General features: G+C 30.7%; 1 protein-coding gene across 1 annotated transcript; it reads right to left on the bottom strand.

Moving 5' to 3' along the window:
• Nucleotides 1-6,973: 6,973 nt before the first annotated feature.
• On the bottom strand, nucleotides 6,974-8,958 carry LOC114750362 (transcription factor CPC-like). Its single transcript, XM_028938944.1, has 3 exons — nucleotides 8,815-8,958; nucleotides 8,407-8,494; nucleotides 6,974-7,304 (listed from the first exon to the last, which is right to left on the bottom strand). The coding sequence occupies exons 1-3, from the start codon at nucleotides 8,864-8,866 to the stop codon at nucleotides 7,178-7,180; spliced, it is 267 nt and encodes an 88-aa protein (XP_028794777.1). The 5' UTR covers nucleotides 8,867-8,958; the 3' UTR covers nucleotides 6,974-7,177.
• Between the last annotated feature and the right edge of the window lie 8,310 nt (nucleotides 8,959-17,268).

Genomic DNA, 17,268 nt, shown 5'->3' with positions numbered 1-17,268 from the left:
TGTAAACCACAGTTTAGCCCGTTTCACCCCTTTAGTTAGAATATTTGACACTTGACAATCATGCCGAGCTTGTCATTGAATATATCTAATAATAATTCAAAGTCATGCTTTTCACATACATGCTCCGTAAGCGAGTTAAGTTAAAATTTTTCTAACTTGTCAGAAGGTGCCAACCTGTAAACCGCAGGTTAGCCCAGCTCACCTCTTTATTTAGAATATTCAACACTTGACAATCATGCCGAGCTTGTCATGGAATATATCTAATAATAATTCAAAGTCATGCTTTTCACATACATGTTTTATAAGCGGGTTAAGTTAAAATTTTTCTAACCTGTTAGAAGGTGCCAACCTGTAAACCATAGGTTAGCCCGTCTTTTGGCCGGTTAGAATATTTGACACTTGACAATCATGCCAAGCTTTATTACTGAATATTTAATAATTTAGAGTAACAATAATGCTCAATATTTACTTATCCCTCACGCATCTTCATTTTGAGTTCTATAAATAGCGATTCCTTCTGGTATTTCATTCAAAATCTGCCTCTCATAGTTCCATTCCTCACCACTGTACTATTACCACTTTGCTCCAAATGAGTCCTATCCCTTCTTGTTTAAACAGTCCGATGAGTTCTGGCTTCTTGATTAGTTCAAACCTTGTAACAAATCTTTGCATTTATTCAATATCATCCAATTTACTCACATTCTAAACATTACGCTCATCTTTTACTCACATCCTAAACATTACGTCCATTAGTTCAGGATTTTTCAATCAAAGGTAATATTTTCTTGAATAGTAACATGGAATTAGAAGATGATCATTCTGATATAATTAATTGCAGATTGAGACATGTACCAATATCTGAGAAATTTTTTTTGCAGGAGGAAGATGACGTAATGCTTGGGAAGTGAGCAGTACATATGCCACATGGCAGCCCTGTTACAAGGTTTGTGTGATTTTAATTATTCGTTTCAATAACAGCTTACAATACTAGAACTTTCATAGCTGTTTAATGTATCTTTCGTTGTAAAATTTAAAATATTTGTTCTCTCTTTTTAGGGTCGCAGGTGTATCTCGTTATGGGTCTACCTCAAAGAAGTGAAGAAGCAAGAGGTTGATTCCGCCTGCAAAGATCCTAGTGATAAGCACGTACAATGAACTAAATCTACAAGTTTCTTACCAAAATTTCATCACTACCTTATAAAGCAACGATTATTTTTTGCCAGCTAATGAAACGTTAAACTATGTAAAAGTATGTCAACAAATTAAAGTTCAATCCAGTTATATTTAATTTAGCACAATTTAGATATATTTTGTCTTTTATATGTATAAAAGTAATAGACACAATGAATATTTCTCTTCCCTCTGTTTCAGTTTCAAGTATGGTTGGCTTAGTTACTGTAGGTATATATGCCTGGTGAGGAGGAATATGTCTATCGTTTAAGTATATAAAAAGATTATCTGAAGGAGCTAAGCGAAGAGTATTATTATTTTCTTATTGTTTCTGACGGCATTCACTTGAGTAAAGAAATTACTGAAGACAGCTACCTAGTGATGACCATAATTCGTTTGGAGTAATGGTTATTAACTTATTATCATTGATACCAATCAATCAAATATTAATTATACATAAAATCTATAACAAGACACGTTATTAATTATCTCAGACTCGGTGTAATGCAAAAGTAAATGTGCCTAATTCTTTTTAATAATTTGAGCAATTTTAACGAGTTAACGTGGTATGAAAAACGAATATATCTTTATTGAATTAACATGATTGGTTATATCAATATTATTTATTACAGAGATGAGTCACATTATTCAAAGCATAAACATTTTTATCCAATTTCTTTCATCAATTATTTTCCATTTTCACAGGCTTTGATGTTAGGTGCTAAAAATGATAAATCCAAATGTTATCAGTTTTTACCTTTTTCCGTTAGTTACAATCTTTTCTTTCCATCCGTAAGTATAAGCTTGAGCGTAAATCTCCTTGAAGGTAATTTTTTTAAAAAAAAAACAAAGCATAAATCTCCTTTCCGTTATAACGTTATTTTCTTTAATTATCACATTAATCTCAAACTGATATAACAACTATTTAAAATTGATTTAAAGACATACACGGGTGTAATCAACTGTTCAGCCACGAGAAGCTTCGCATACAATCTCCAGAAAATACAAATCTAAAAACCAATTAAATAATTTAAAGTTTGACTTGGAATGAACTCGTACTTTTTTATTTTGGCTAAATTGTAATAAAAAAAATTAAGTTTATAAAATTCAAATTTTTTTGGAGGACCACCGACTCACTTTGGAATTAGTGTATCGAAAATTTTTTTAAAAAATTCAATTGATCCGTTTTTATTCCCTCTCTTTATTGCATAGAGGAGTATGCTTTGCTCATTTTCAATATGAAATTTGCAGGTGGAGACTGTCCAAATTTAGTTTTTTAAAAATATTTTTTAGTGATGACATCATTTTTTCATAAAAAAAATTGATAGATAGCTAAATATTTTTATTACAAACTACACAAGTTAGAAAGATTTTCACTCTTTATTTCGCTGGTATATCGAAATTATATTGTTATATTCTAATTAACCACAACCAATCATTTGACCAAGTCTTCGCAAGTTTGACTATCGATCACTATAAATCTTTTAATTAGACTGCTTAAATCAAATGCCCGCATTTTTTTAACTCGTTTTGATCCCAATTGTTACAGATCATTCGCACCTTTTGAGTTATTGTATGATTCTACATTTTTCCCCCAAAAAAAAAAAGTTCTTGCAATCCATTCTATAATTAAATATTTGTGCCGCTATATATAGTCAAAATAATGCGTATCTAAAGTATTAAACTGAGCGTAAAGTTAGATATATAATCTTTATAGAATTTTAAATGTCAATAAAATTAATAATATTTATAAAATGATAAATCATAGAAGATATTATATTTTTTTCAATTATGATTTAAATATTTAAAATTTTTACCAAAAAAAAAAGGGGATTGGTGGGTTAGCCAAGGTAAGTTGAAATTTTTCTAACATGCATGTTAGGAGATGCCAACCTGGAACTCGTAGGTAGGCCCCTTAGAAGCGAATGTTTGACACTTGACAATCATGCAGTATTTGTAATTATTGAATGTATGACACTTGACCATCATGCCGAGCTTATCACTAAATATTTAATAATTTAGATTTCAGAGCCTTGCTTCTCACATAGATGATCTATATCTACTGATACTTCACATACCTTCCTTTAGAGCTCAATAAATATCGATTCCTTCTGTGATTTCATTCAAAATATGCTTTAATAGTTCCACTGTTTCTCACCACTTTGTTCTGATTGAGCCCCATGCATCCCTTCTTGTTTGAGCGGTCCAATGAGTTCTGGCTTTCTTATCAGAACTCGTATAATCCCATCCATTTACTCACATTCTAAACATTATGCTCATCTTTTACTCACATCCTAAACATTACGTCCATTTGTTCAGGATTCTTCGCTCTAAAGTAGTGTTTTCTTATAAATAACATGGAATTAGAAGGATGATCATTCTGATATAATTAATAGCAGATTGAGACATATATACTAATATCTCAGACTTTTCTTTCTTTGTTTTTCTTTTTTTAATTGCAGGAAGGAAGACTACGTAATGCTTGGGAAGTGAGCGGCACATGGTACCTCTGTTGCAAGGTACTACCTCCGTTCCTTAATATAAGACTTCGTTTGACTTTTAATTTGGTCTTAATTATAAGACATCAACCCATTTTGTCTCTCATATTTATATATATTTTTTCAAAATAATCTTTCTAATAATGATAGTTCTAGTCAATATACTTAATTAGTAAGGATATTTTAGAAATGATAATACTTATTTATTACAGATAACTAACTTAACTTACTTTCTTAATCTCCTCAGATTAATCAATTAGGTCTTATAATCAGAATATGAGACAATATGTGTAAGTATTAATTAGTTTCAACAACAGCTTATGATACTAAAATTTTTATAATGGTTTGATGTATCTAATCTAATAAAATAAATTTTAAAATATTTCTTCTCCCTTTTTTTCAACGTCACAGGTGCATCTCGTAATGGGAATACCTCGAAGAAATAAAGACGGATGAGGCTGATTCCTGCAAGATTATCGTAGCGATAAGGACAGTACTACTAACGAATGAAATCTCCGAGTTTTTAACTGGATTTTCGTCACCTAAAAGGCAACTAAACATTGACGGATTGACCTATGTAAAATTATGTCAACAAAGTTTAATCCAGTTCTATTTAATTTAGCACAATTTAGAGCTCAATTGCATGTATTTCGTTCTTTAATTTATAGGTATAAACTAGGCATATGAATCCTCTTCCTGCTATGTTATTTTATACTTTACTTTGTTTAGTTATTGAGCTAGGAAAGTCGGATTGTAGTAGTTCTTAAAAAAACAAAAAGTAATGAAATAATATTTTTTATCATTAGCATAAAATCTAGTTTATAATTAAAATTAAACTATAAATTATATCTTATAGTAGTATTAAAGACCAAAAGGGTAGTATGTATTTGTTATACATCAGTTTGTCACTTTCATTGGTAAACAGCATATGGAAGCAACAAAGGCAAACGCAAGGCATTTTCATTCCAGGATGTATACGGTGCGTCGGTGGCACATTAATTATTTGATAGAATATTAGCTATGCGTCTGTGTCTGATTCGTTGAGAAGTCATTTCAAAGAAGTCCCAATCATTTTATTGTTTAAATTAAATGAAGTCGATTTGATCACTTCAATCACGTAATGTTTAATTCATGTACAATGGACAATAATGGGGGAGCGGTTTTCCGCCGCCATTTTTACCCTCCTCTTCTACCTTATCCAAAACTATGCTCTTTTGGTTGTTAAAATTTAAGGCTCCTTATTATTACTTTTTTTTTTAAAAAAAAATAACATCTTTTACTTTGAAACATTTTTTGTTTCATTCAGTATTTTAAAATAATTTTAGTACACTCACTGTCTAAAAATATTTTTCAGTAATATCTAGTACTTAGTACGTTGCATTCTAAACTATTTTTCAATAGTGTCCAGTATTCTAAAATCATATATTCTAGAATTTGTTTAGAACACCGTGTGCTACTTGGGGAAAAAAAAAAAACTACATGTCCAAGTTGTTAGATACTGGGTGCCACAGTAAATATACTTTAAAGTGTTAAATGCACGAACAATTATTTTAGGTTACTAGATGCTACCAAAAGATATTTCAAAATAATAGATATTAGTTTAAAAAAAAGCGGTCAACTTCCATTTTTAGAATATTAGGTACTACTAAAAATTAGTTTAGAATACAGTTTGGGAGATATTGGCTACTACTGGAAGATATTTTTTAAATATTAAGTGTATTAAAAATTATTTTAGGATGCTAAATTGATTTTTTTGGGGGTGGGGGTGGGGGGGGGGGGAGAAGCGGAGAGCCTTCAATTTTAAGATGGTTTTGGACTTTTGGGGAGACAAGGAGAAGTGGATTGTAACGGTAGGAGGAAAGCCGCCTCCCAATAACAGATGGATTTGGATGGATTACTTTAAGCGTTCATATCTTAAAAAGGAAATTAGGATAAAACGTGGGGGAAATCCCAAAAAAAAATCCTGAAATTTGAAAAATATAGATAAAAACCCGTGACAACTTTATTATGGGTTTTAACAACTTCATGACATATTATTATTGTAAAAAAGAAGTTATCATATGTTCTTATCTGTGTTTTTCAAATTTCAGAGTTTTTTATTATGATTTTTCCTAAAACGTGCCCCTCGATTTTGAACCACAATGGACGTATTAGAAATAAACAATATTTTCTGTCTTCATAATATAAGAAATTGGTTACTTTTTTTATATATTAAATTTATTCTAAAATGATAGAGTTTTCTTATTTTACCAATTTATTTTTAATGTTAAATTTTTATTATCTTTATCTCTCTCCTGTATTTAATAGGAATAAAAATGAAAAAAATTATATTAATTATCTTTACAATTTTTTACATTCTGAACCACAATTTAGTTTTAACTAACTTCTTAAATTATTGATAAGAGGGAGTAAAACTATTATATATCGGCGAGTCCGTGAAGACTTTGCTCCTTTTACGTCGTCTCTTTGTTTTATGCTTTAATTTTCAATAATTGCTACTAGCAACCTGAGCCTCCTGAAATATATTATTATAATAAGGAGAATTGTCGTACACTCTATAAATTATTTATTCATAAAAAAATATGGGTTACTTTTTAAAAATATTATTTTAGTTATTTGTATGGAAAATTATTTATTTAATAAAAAAATCTTAATATGTTTAGAATAAGAAGGAGTATTTTTCGATCAACCCTCCTTTGGGAGTTCAAGTTTTGGATTCATGATTTACTTTCGGGGATAAGGTTATTAATTATCTACACTTTTATCGGGTCAGGTGTGCGTGACAAAATAATTAGCTTGGTTTTTCTCGATTTTATTCCTTTCCACCTCCTTTTTCCTAAAGTTACAAAGATCGTTTGGATCAATCTTTAATTGTTCAGGTTAATCTATTCTTTTTCCTTAATAAAATGTAACATTTTAATAAATTAATTTTAATCTACGATCAAGATTTGCAACAATATAATTAAATTTCTCCATCGTAGTGAAGAGAATCTTGAGACTAAAATAATACTACATCCAATACTTTATATAATAGTTAGTTTAATATTCAATTTGGATTTAAATATAAAACCTCATATTATTTTTTTTCATATTTATCTATTTTTCTCAAAATATAGTAGTTGTATGTGTTAAATATTATAACTAATGCACCTGATTAGTAAATGTATTTTAAAGAAGACAATACCTATTTATTACAAATAATTAACTTAATTAATTTTTTTAATCTACTCAAATTAATTAACTAGCTCTTATGTTAAAGACAGGAAGTACTGTTGGCATACATGAAGCAAATGACGACAGAATAGTAAAGTTAATTTTTTTTTATTTTCATCTTTGCAATTTATCGATTTAAAAAATCCGGAAAATAAACCTAATATTTAAGCGGATTAGCCAAATAGCATCGGAAAACAAAAAAGGGATACAAAAAGAGTTGAGAAATAATTAAGGAAGCTGTTCTTGAAAACAAAAGAAACAGAAGAAGAAGAAGAAGAGGGCATTATTATATAAAATTAGGATTCACATCTGGTAGGCTTTTCTTGTCTTCTGCTAGCAAACACTTGAGAATGTCTCATAATCCAAAACCTCTCAATTTCTTCAGCCTTTCGACCTGGAAGCCTACCTGCTATCAGACTCCATCTGACAAACACAAATTTACATGTAGCAAGTAAAAGCTCCATTAATGATATTTATAATAATGGGAGGACGAAGAAGAAGAAGTTCAAATAAAAGCTCTACCAAGTTCTTGATCAGCCATGGTCCCTCACCTCAACGGTCAAAAAACACTGTGTGTTTATTGCAGAATGTAACAGAGCTCAATTTATGAGTAATATAAAGAGAAAATTTTCGAAAAAAATTGCACGTCCATGTTTTCCGGGATATATTTTTCATATACATAAGTATTTTGATTATATTCATTTACAGCTTTTCTTCTTAGAGTTGTGGTTGATTTGGGTAAAGATTTTTGTAATTTTTCATAAGAAATCAGGTTTTAGAATTATAGTCAAGTTTATGGAATATTTCTGGAAATCACTAGTTATATTGTAATAATGATTTCTGTCGTCTGGTCATGAAAACAAATTTTTACCATAGTTGATCACTAGCTCTAAAGATGACTTTGTCAACGAAAAAATTACAGAGTACTTAAACCGAGTTGATGGACCACAACTTCCAAGATCAAAAACTTCGTTATTTTTTCTTCCAAAACGCAAAAACTTTAATAAACCACACCCATGTCCTGTTAATGCAAAAAAATCATGTTCCTTTTTAGATCGGGAACGTGGGACACGGTTCGAAATAGGAACAGAGAGGGGATAAAAGCTCTTGTACGATTGGGCTGACAACAGATTTTCGCCATCCAAAAATTATTAAACAATGTCTACTTTATTATTATTGTTTAAAAACAAAATTAAAAACGGGAGGCCACTTTCAATCAGAGTCTCTGCCATCAAAGGTTTTGTTGTTAAATTACAGAGATCCATTCATCTTTTAAAAAAATTAAGGAGATTCAGCTGCTTTCTGAATGATAATATTCTGATGATATCTTAACCAGTTGAGGAAGAAAGAACAAGAAAACGAAGACTTGAGAAAAAGCAAGGAGATAAAGAAAGAAAGAGAGAAAGCTGGTCGGTGCCGAGAAAAATCAGCGATTTGACGCCCAAAAAGCAATTTGTTTGTTTCAGAGGGTATTAAATTATATACACAGAACCGGAAATCATTTTGAAGTTTGAACGAGCTGTACCTGTCTCCCACCAGTTTGTACATTCTGTAAATGAGATCCTCTTCTTGTTCTGACATGTTTATGAACTCCCATTCAATGCTGCTCACCTCTGCAATTACATGTGACTACAGCTTAGCTAAAATCAGAATGATCGGACCCAAAACTGGGAAGGGAAATGCCTATGATAAAACTCGGAGATTTAAGCCATATGTTGAAATTCAATTGAGCCTTCAAGGAGAGAAACTACAAAAGACGAATAACTGATAAAAAAACAGAGACAAAACAGGTCCAGCTTGACATGCAAAAGTTCTGTCAGAGCTTTAATCAAACAGATCATGGGTGTAGGATGAAGAAGAAACCCAGATTTTAATCGAGAAAGAAAGCAGCCAGAATTGGATGAATCAGTGGTAGAAAGAGATGGAACTTGACCTTCCGAGTAAGAGCTTTCAGTCTTTTCTTGCTTTCTGCGGCACTTGTCCATGGCTTTCTTTTCTGGGAAATAGCAAGGTTTAAGAGAAGAATTGAAAGAAGAGTATGGGAAAAGCAAATGGGAAACTTTCGAAGCAAATATTTTGGTGGGTATAAAACACCTTGATGGGATTATATACTTTCTGAGGCTGAAATACGATCAGGGCTTGGTGAAAATGAATTCGTCGAAAATCAGCCTCTTTAATGAGGGTATGAGACTTTAATTATTCTCTCTGTTTCTCCCCCCGTGTTTTTTTTCCTCTGCTTTTTGAAATGATCTGAGATCTCCAAGCCTCACTCAATTATCAACAACTTAAAAATTAATAAAATAAACATCATATATTAATTAATGATAATAATAATATCATAATACACACTGAAGCATATCATCATGTTCCTGATTGGAAGAAGTGGTCATTAAAAAATGAACACTATTAATAATAATTATTTTTATTCAGAAAGTACTCTTCACAAATAGTATGAAAGTTTTCTTATACATCTCTTTAAAGTTGGCGACTTTTCATACCAGAGTTGGTTTGCGATTCATATTCTTATCATAATTTAGACAAACTATTCGTACTTAATTATAATGATGTAGATAATCAAATAATCTTGTAAAGAGGGGCAAATGGGGCATTGTGATAAGGGGGTGTGATTAAGAAAAGTACTTATTGTGATTAGAGAAAGAAAGAAATATAGAGCGAGCTTGGGAGGGAAGGCGAAGAAACCGAAGGTCATACCAAACAAACAAATTTCGTGGGGTTTGACTTGTAGTTGCCTTTCTTAAGGAAAACGGAGAATCCAACTGAAAAGACAATTATATCCTCAGTCCATGAAATATAGAGGATAAGTTTAAAATACGTGGCCCCAGCGTGAGAATTCATCCCCCTATTTTTAAATTTTATCATTGAAGGACTTCCCGGTTTAGAAAATGGGATGATAAATGTGCATTTAATGATGGTACTCATTTGAGTCGTGATATCAATGTAGAAATTTGGGGGGGGGGGGAGAAAATATTTAAATATTTTTATGAATAGTAGCAGTAAAGGATTCCTCTTATCCTATTTATAAAATAGAAATATAAGGTGTTTCTTGATCCAATTTATAAGTACCTTATCAAATTTTTAGTATGAATATACTTACTATTTTATTATTTTATTAAATTTTTAGCATAAATGTACTATTTTGTCATTCATTTATTATAGTGTAGATAATTATTTTTTAAAAAAGTATACATATTAAACAGGAATTAATGTTAAAAAGTTATTACCTTTTAAATTTTTAATAGAGAATTAACAATAAGTTAGAAGTGGTTTAACATTTTAACATTTTAAACTGATAGAGAATTATGCCGTGTATGTCTTTAATAGAGAATTAACATTTTAAATTTTTAATAGAGAATTAATGCTTTAAATTTGTTCTTAGTCTGTGTGAAATATGTTAGAAGTGGTTTATAAATAAGATCATATAAATACTCTTCCGGTCTTAAATATAAAACCCTTATACCAGTGTGTAAAAAGATCTTATTTTAACACCAGAGGAGTATTTTTTTTAATCTTGAGACTTATCCTGATCTGATAAAGTTTTGCACTGAATTTATCAAAACTGTTATCAAAATGAAGCTGGTAGAAATAGACTGTTTCAAATTCAGACAAAATCGTGTGGATGTGAATTGTTGACGAGAAATACTAATACTTTCAATTTTCAATTCCTCTCATCATTGTTGATCTGAAGCTATTAGGAATAGACCTATCTTAATTAAGCAATACAGGTTTTTACTAATTTTATTACATTATAAAAAAAAAATCTGTCACTTCTTTTTGTTTCAGATCATAGACTGATAGACATATCCACCGCTTTGTTCAAATTTTTATTAAGCGCTGATAATTAATAAAATGTTTTTAAGAGGTAAGAAAAATCGGGTACGTAACTGAATCGAATGCAAGTATGGTGCGCGGCATAATGAAAAATCTCGTGCAACATCAAAACGACGTCATGTTGGAGCATGATCGGTTGCCGGATCCGCGAAAGACAGTGTGCCACGCGGCCTTGCCGCTGAAGCTTGTAATTCTCCATACTGTGAAGGGTAAGCCAGTGAATTTTCTTGGGCTGGTGAATCCAACGTTGTAACGAAACGTTCCGTTTGAGTGATCCATTGAGTTTTATGAGTTTTTAATCTTGGCTTTGGCTAGGATACTTAAAAGGAGGTTGAATTGGGTACTTAGATAATTTTGCATAAATAACATTATTTTTTTATTCTTAATGTAGGATATAATTAAAGAGTTGATATTAGTTTTATATGTATAAAACCTATTTCATATATTTATCAATTTTTTTCAAATTAACCCTATTGATATTCTCTCAACAATAATAAAATAGAAGAAGAAGAGAGAATTAAGAAAAATACTTATTATGCTTTAGAAAAAACATATCATATTAATCAACATTCTTAATCTATTTAAACTAATTAATTAAGTTTTATATTAAAAACCCAAGGAGTAACAAGATATCATAGCAGCAAATAGTTGACCATGTATCATGTAATGTAGTGGTGATATACATTTTCAGCTCAAACCGAGATGTTGGACATAAAAATTAGTCATTACACACTAAAACTAGCCGTTGGGTGAGAGTATTAAATGCAATCAAGTAAAGCAGTCCAACACTAATAGATTAATACGTGACATATAGACGTCTTTATCACTTTATTCGACTATTTGTCAAGCAAGACACTCACAACATATATAGGTAACTATCCATGATATTATACATGCAATAATAATTCATAAATCTTTTTCAGTTAAGCACAACAAAATATATGAGTCGAATTATAACCAAATAGATAACAACTTTAATGCTAAACTTTATATTTCACTAATGTTTTAAGTTCAATATTACGCAGCCTAATCGATGTTAGTTACGTATATCAAATCGGCTAAGTACATTATATTTGAGAAAACATTTCAAATCAGAGCATATATAGCCACACAAGTATTATACAAGTTGTCAACCAAAAAAAAAAACACTATTATACAAGCAGAGGTGTCCAAAGATAGAACTAAATCATGAATTGTAATCCTCACTCGACGTCCTCCACGCTACTGAGAATAATTTGTTTCAATGTAACATAACAAAATCTTCAAATAATATCTCTGAAACCTTCATGAAAATATGAATTTGTTAAAAGTTTAGCTTCAATATGAATATGAACAATCCAGCACATTCTTTAAGTTATCAAATTAAGGTTAAGCGCAAGCTTCCTCAGATCATTGTCAAGCTTCTAATGATGATATCCATTTAATTACGGCAAGCTTTCAAGACATTTGAAACACTCAGATATGAGACACGTTTAAGGTAGGTTTCAAGGTTTAATTTTGTTATTATCAAAATCATCATATACTACCTTTTGTCCTAAATATAAAAACTAGTTAAAGATTCAATTTAATCTTAATATAATATCTAAATCCATTTTATCTTCCAGATTTATTTATTTATTTCTCAAAGTAGTCTCCATGGTGATTACACATATTAAAGTGTTTTCATTATAATGCACATGATGAATAAGAATGTTTTAGGAAAGACAACGCTACTCATTTATTACAAATAACTAATTTAATTAATATTTTTAGTTTTAACAAATTAGTTATTTAGCTCTTATATTGATAATCAGACGTAATAATTCATAAGCAAGATTATGACAATTTTAACTATTTAAAGAGTATACGAGCGAGTGCTTATAAGATTCTCACTGTAATGTAATAGCGGGACTTAATAAATTCATGTTATTAGACTATAAATGAGGTCTTATAAAAAGAACAAAAGGTAATATGGAATATGGATTATCATGAGGAATTATTGTGATTTTTTTCCATTTGAAATAATGCATCTAACCGATTCTCAATGTAGTGGAATAGGTCAGGATAAAAGAAAAAGTCAGGAAAAAGAAAAAGCGTGAGGTTTGCGGGTGTTTGATTTCATGAAATGAGCAAAACAAATCAACTAGGTACTTGAATGGAAGACAGAGCAAGAGGCCCTAAAGAAGGAAAGTTGGTTAGGAATGGGACAAGAAGAACCCCAGAGAAAGAAGTTTTGAAAGAGAGAGAAATGTGACGTGAGGAGGCGGACTTCAGCTTTATCCCCATGCTTGCCGCTGTTTTACCCTTTTGGGAGTCAGTCAATCATATACCCTTCTTTTTTAAAGCTTACCAAACGCCCACTTCCCAAATAATTTCACGATCACGCCTCACTTTGTCTTGTGATTTTTCCTTGCTTTTTTTTTTTTAATGTCTTTTCTTTTCTTTTCTTTATTTCACTTTTCACGGTCTCTTTTGGGTAGACATTTAATAAAAATTTCAACAAAGAACCCATGCCATACGCAAAGTGAACTTTATGGGAAAATATAACATCACGTAATATAATTCTCCAAAGAAATCTCTTCTCGCTTTTTGAGTTGGATCCTGAAAAAAAAAATTTAAAAAGCGAAATTACATCTTCTTAGGTATCCTGAAGGAGCCCAAGGAACTTGTTTCGGTGTATCGAACTTTCAGCCCAGTGAATTCGGATCCGTCTTCTGCTGCCTCAGTGTTTCGGGAACATTACAAGTAATTTATGTTCAAAAATTACCACATCCCTTTTTTTTTGGCCCAACCACATCCCATCTTTAACATACATAAAAATTAGTTAGTTAAAGATTTAATTTGATCCTAAATATAAGACTCAGATTATCTCTAATAATTATCCATTTTGCTCTCAAATAATCCTTTTATTGATTGCATATGTTAAGGAATTAAATTACTATTAAAGAGTAATTCAGATACATATCATTAATAAGATTATTTTATCAAAGACAGCGTCTACTTCTTACATATAACTAATTTAACTAATTTTTTTAATATTGACAAATTAGTTATTTGATTATTATATTAAGAAAATATAGTACATTATTTGGCCGGAAGAAAAATTGGATGAGTTTGAAGGACCAACCAACAGAGACTTAACCTTATAATTAATTGGTAATTACATGTGCCAAACCAAAAAAAAAAAAAAACCAACAACGTCTCTTCTAAATAATGATTCATCAAACGACCAGAAGTCAGAATTTCAGGAGCTTAATTTCTTTGTATCCATTTGAATGAATCAAATCAAAACATTTATATAACTAACTAATCACACTTATCGACATAAAATCAAGAAAAAATGACATAAAAATACCGGTTAAATTTTAAAAAGATAAATAAGTGATGCTGAATTGCTTACTATTCTTGTAATGATTTTGACTACATTTATAATAGTTTTTGCCACTCAAAATCTATTAAATAACCTGTTTATCGTTTTAAAATTTAAAAAGTATTTTTCTGTCAATTTTTTTTTGTAAAATAAGAGATTGGGTTTTTTTGCCGTTACAATGGCACTTGGGCCCTTACGAAGTTTCGCAGAGCCGAACAATCCAAAAGCCACATCGTGCCTTGCCCGTACATAGACCATATCAATGTACTGGAACAAGTATAACCGAGTCATCATACATTTTATTTCAGTTTATTTACACGTTGAATTATATATTGGTGATATCCATTATATAACCATTTTCATACTCTTAATTATTCAGTGGAAACTATTTTGTTTTTAATTATTTTTTATTTCCTCTTTTTAAAGCATTAAGTTAATTGAGCCTATTCACATCATATATATCGAGGCAGGCACGCAAATTGAGCTACAATGTTAGTAGTAAAATAGTATCACCTGATTAAACAAAAAGTTGAAAAGAAAAAAAAATAGTCGTACAAATAAATTCATGCACATAAGTAGTAGTTGTCTGGTCTTCTTGATTTTGTTGTTGGTTACTGCTCAGACAAACGGCTATCCCATTAAAAAATGGAGGAGGGGACGTCTGACACAAAATTATGGACCATATATTTAATATATAATGGGTCTATGGCAGAATATAAAACATTATCCTAAATATCAATTTTTTTTTGGTTGTGGCAAAAAAGAATATCAAAATTTTATGAGTTCCTGTGTGCACTTGCGATCCATTCTGCAATCTCTGATATATTTTTGTAAAGTTTTTAGAACATTCACTCACTCGTGTCCTTAGCTATTACTCTTGGAATAATATTAGTGGCGGCTGAATTTTAACCCAAAAGCCACTTAAAGCTGAAATAACTTTTTCTATTTTTAATTTCTGGCTTTACTTCATATATTAATTACACTTTTGAAACTGCCTTTTATGTTAATCACACTTTGCAAAAAAAAAAAAAAAGCATGTATCTATAATCTCTTGCTATGGGTCATTTTTGGGCGCGCGTGCGAGAGAACTGTTCCCTCCAAAAAAGTTTATGCATTCACTGCTGGTCTCGTTATTTCTGCGTCGTTTTTTGGATCGATTTCCTCTTCCTGTGCACAGATTATTCGATTGCTATTAATTATAATAAAATAATTTCTGAAACTTTACAACCAAATAATTATCTAAATTATTGTGTTAGAAATAGTTTAATTTAATCTGACGGAGATTATGCACAGTGTTTTGGCCGATGGAGGGGGAATTCATAAGGATGTCAGAGGAGGAAGAAGATTTTACTCAAAGGATGCACAAATTGGTCAGAGATAAGTATGTTAAAAAAACATATATATATATATATATATATATATATATTACTTCCAACTTTAAAATGCTTTTGCAGTTAGATGACTATACGTATATAATTAATGGACATTGAAACAGTTTACTCTGTCTTCGATCAAACTGTTTTTTTTCCCTTGCTGTGACTTGAGAGGTCAGAGCATATGTAGTACTACCTCTGATCCAAATTATAAGAGCTATTTGATTAATTTGAAAATATTAAAAAAAAAGTTAAGTTAGTTACATGTAATAAATAAGTAGTGTCTTTCTTAAAATATCCTTACTAATCAAGCATATTGGCTAGAACTATCATTGTTAAAAAGACTATCTTGGAAAAAAAAATATATAAATATGAGAGACAAATTAGATTAAGGTCTTATATTTAAGATCAAAATAAAAATCAAATAAGATCTTATATTAAAAATCCGAAGTAGTGTGAAACAAGCAGATGCCTGTGGGAAGTTATAGGAAGAAGCATAAACTGACCTTTTCGCACTCCTTCCAATAAAATGGATCCAGTTTTTTTTTTTTTTTGGGACTGGATCCAGTTACATATATCATATGTTGTACTTATCACCGTGATTATATTAATATATAAGATACGAGATTATGGAATTTATTATTAAGAATATCCCCGAAATTATCACTACCCACACATGCCTCTAGACAATAATCTATCCATTCCACGAGGTGCCATATGAAGAAAACAATACGGACTGATTAAAAAAAGACTTCAACTTTAATTATATTTGTCTGCACGCGCGCGCGCGCGCACACACATGTTTGTAATTACTCGGCTCGTCCAGTCTCTTCTTCATTTGGTTTTCTTTTATATATTCAATTTGTTTTACTAGCATTTTGTTTCTAATAGCTACGCAGGTATATATATGCAAATTTAATTTGTTGTCATCACATCGGGGTAATAGCAGGATGAATTCTAAATCTGAAACCGGAAGTGACTGAAGCTTTTGACTTCCTAATACACTCCTTTTGTGTCTTTTCATATCTTTTTTTCTTTTAAATATATAGATCATCACAGTCACACAGTAAGAATTCTTTTTATCTCGCGTTTAATATATTTTATCTTTGATGATCTCAACAAAAGTCTCAAGTCTTCCCAGGTTCCCATATCAACTTGGTTTAACAAATTAAAGTTCTATGAGCCCATCGCAAGTAGTTTTTCCTCTGAGATTGTTCAGCATCTTAATCCACTTAACCTTTTTGTGTCGGCCTCTCACTTTTTCCCTTCCCCGTTTGTTCTTTTAAATTTTTAACCAAGGTAAAATGTCCAACTCCACTGCAACTTACTTATAAGAATGACAACCATCGTTTTCTTCTTCTTTTTTAATTTGTGTAAAATCCTGCTGCAACTTTTTTTTTTTTTGGGTACTAGTCTTTATCTCTTTCCTTCTCCTTGTCGGCAAGGCTGGATCTCTTTTGGGTAATGAAAACGCTGACTCAGTTTTTAGATGTCATCACGTGAATGTTCATCAGTGGTTTCATTTTCACCAGTCAACAGGATATTTTTCGTGCTTCCAGTCAAAGAAACTACGTACGTAAATTATTCTCTTCTATCGATAATTATTTGGAACATTATCGCCTGTGTGTGAGTTCAAAATAAGCTTTCATTATAAAGCGCACACACTGTTCGATTAAAGTTCCAGACCCCCGAAAATGTACTTGTTGAGATGAACTTTACCATAATCTTCCCGATCCAATATAAACTAATTTTAAGTCTAAAGTGATTTGAGAATACTCCAAATTATACCAAAAAACTTGTTGGGAGAAAGTTGAGC

This window comes from Neltuma alba, unplaced genomic scaffold, assembly GCF_004799145.2.
Source record: "Neltuma alba isolate B1F8T4 unplaced genomic scaffold, ASM479914v2 tig00006419_pilon, whole genome shotgun sequence".
NCBI classification, from domain to species: domain Eukaryota; kingdom Viridiplantae; phylum Streptophyta; class Magnoliopsida; order Fabales; family Fabaceae; genus Neltuma; species Neltuma alba.
The sequence above is the reverse complement of the archived record's forward strand: the minus strand, read 5'-3'. Positions and strand labels throughout refer to the sequence as shown.

Coding starts and splice junctions, on each gene's coding strand:
- LOC114750362 (XM_028938944.1), bottom strand. CDS start 8,866: ATGGACAAGTGCCGCAGAAAGCAAGAAAAGACTGAAAGCTCTTACTCG. Junction 8,495..8,814: donor TGAAAGCTCTTACTCGGAAG/GTCAAGTTCCAT, acceptor ATGTAATTGCAG/AGGTGAGCAGCATTGAATGG. Junction 7,305..8,406: donor TACAAACTGGTGGGAGACAG/GTACAGCTCGTT, acceptor TGTGTTTGTCAG/ATGGAGTCTGATAGCAGGTA.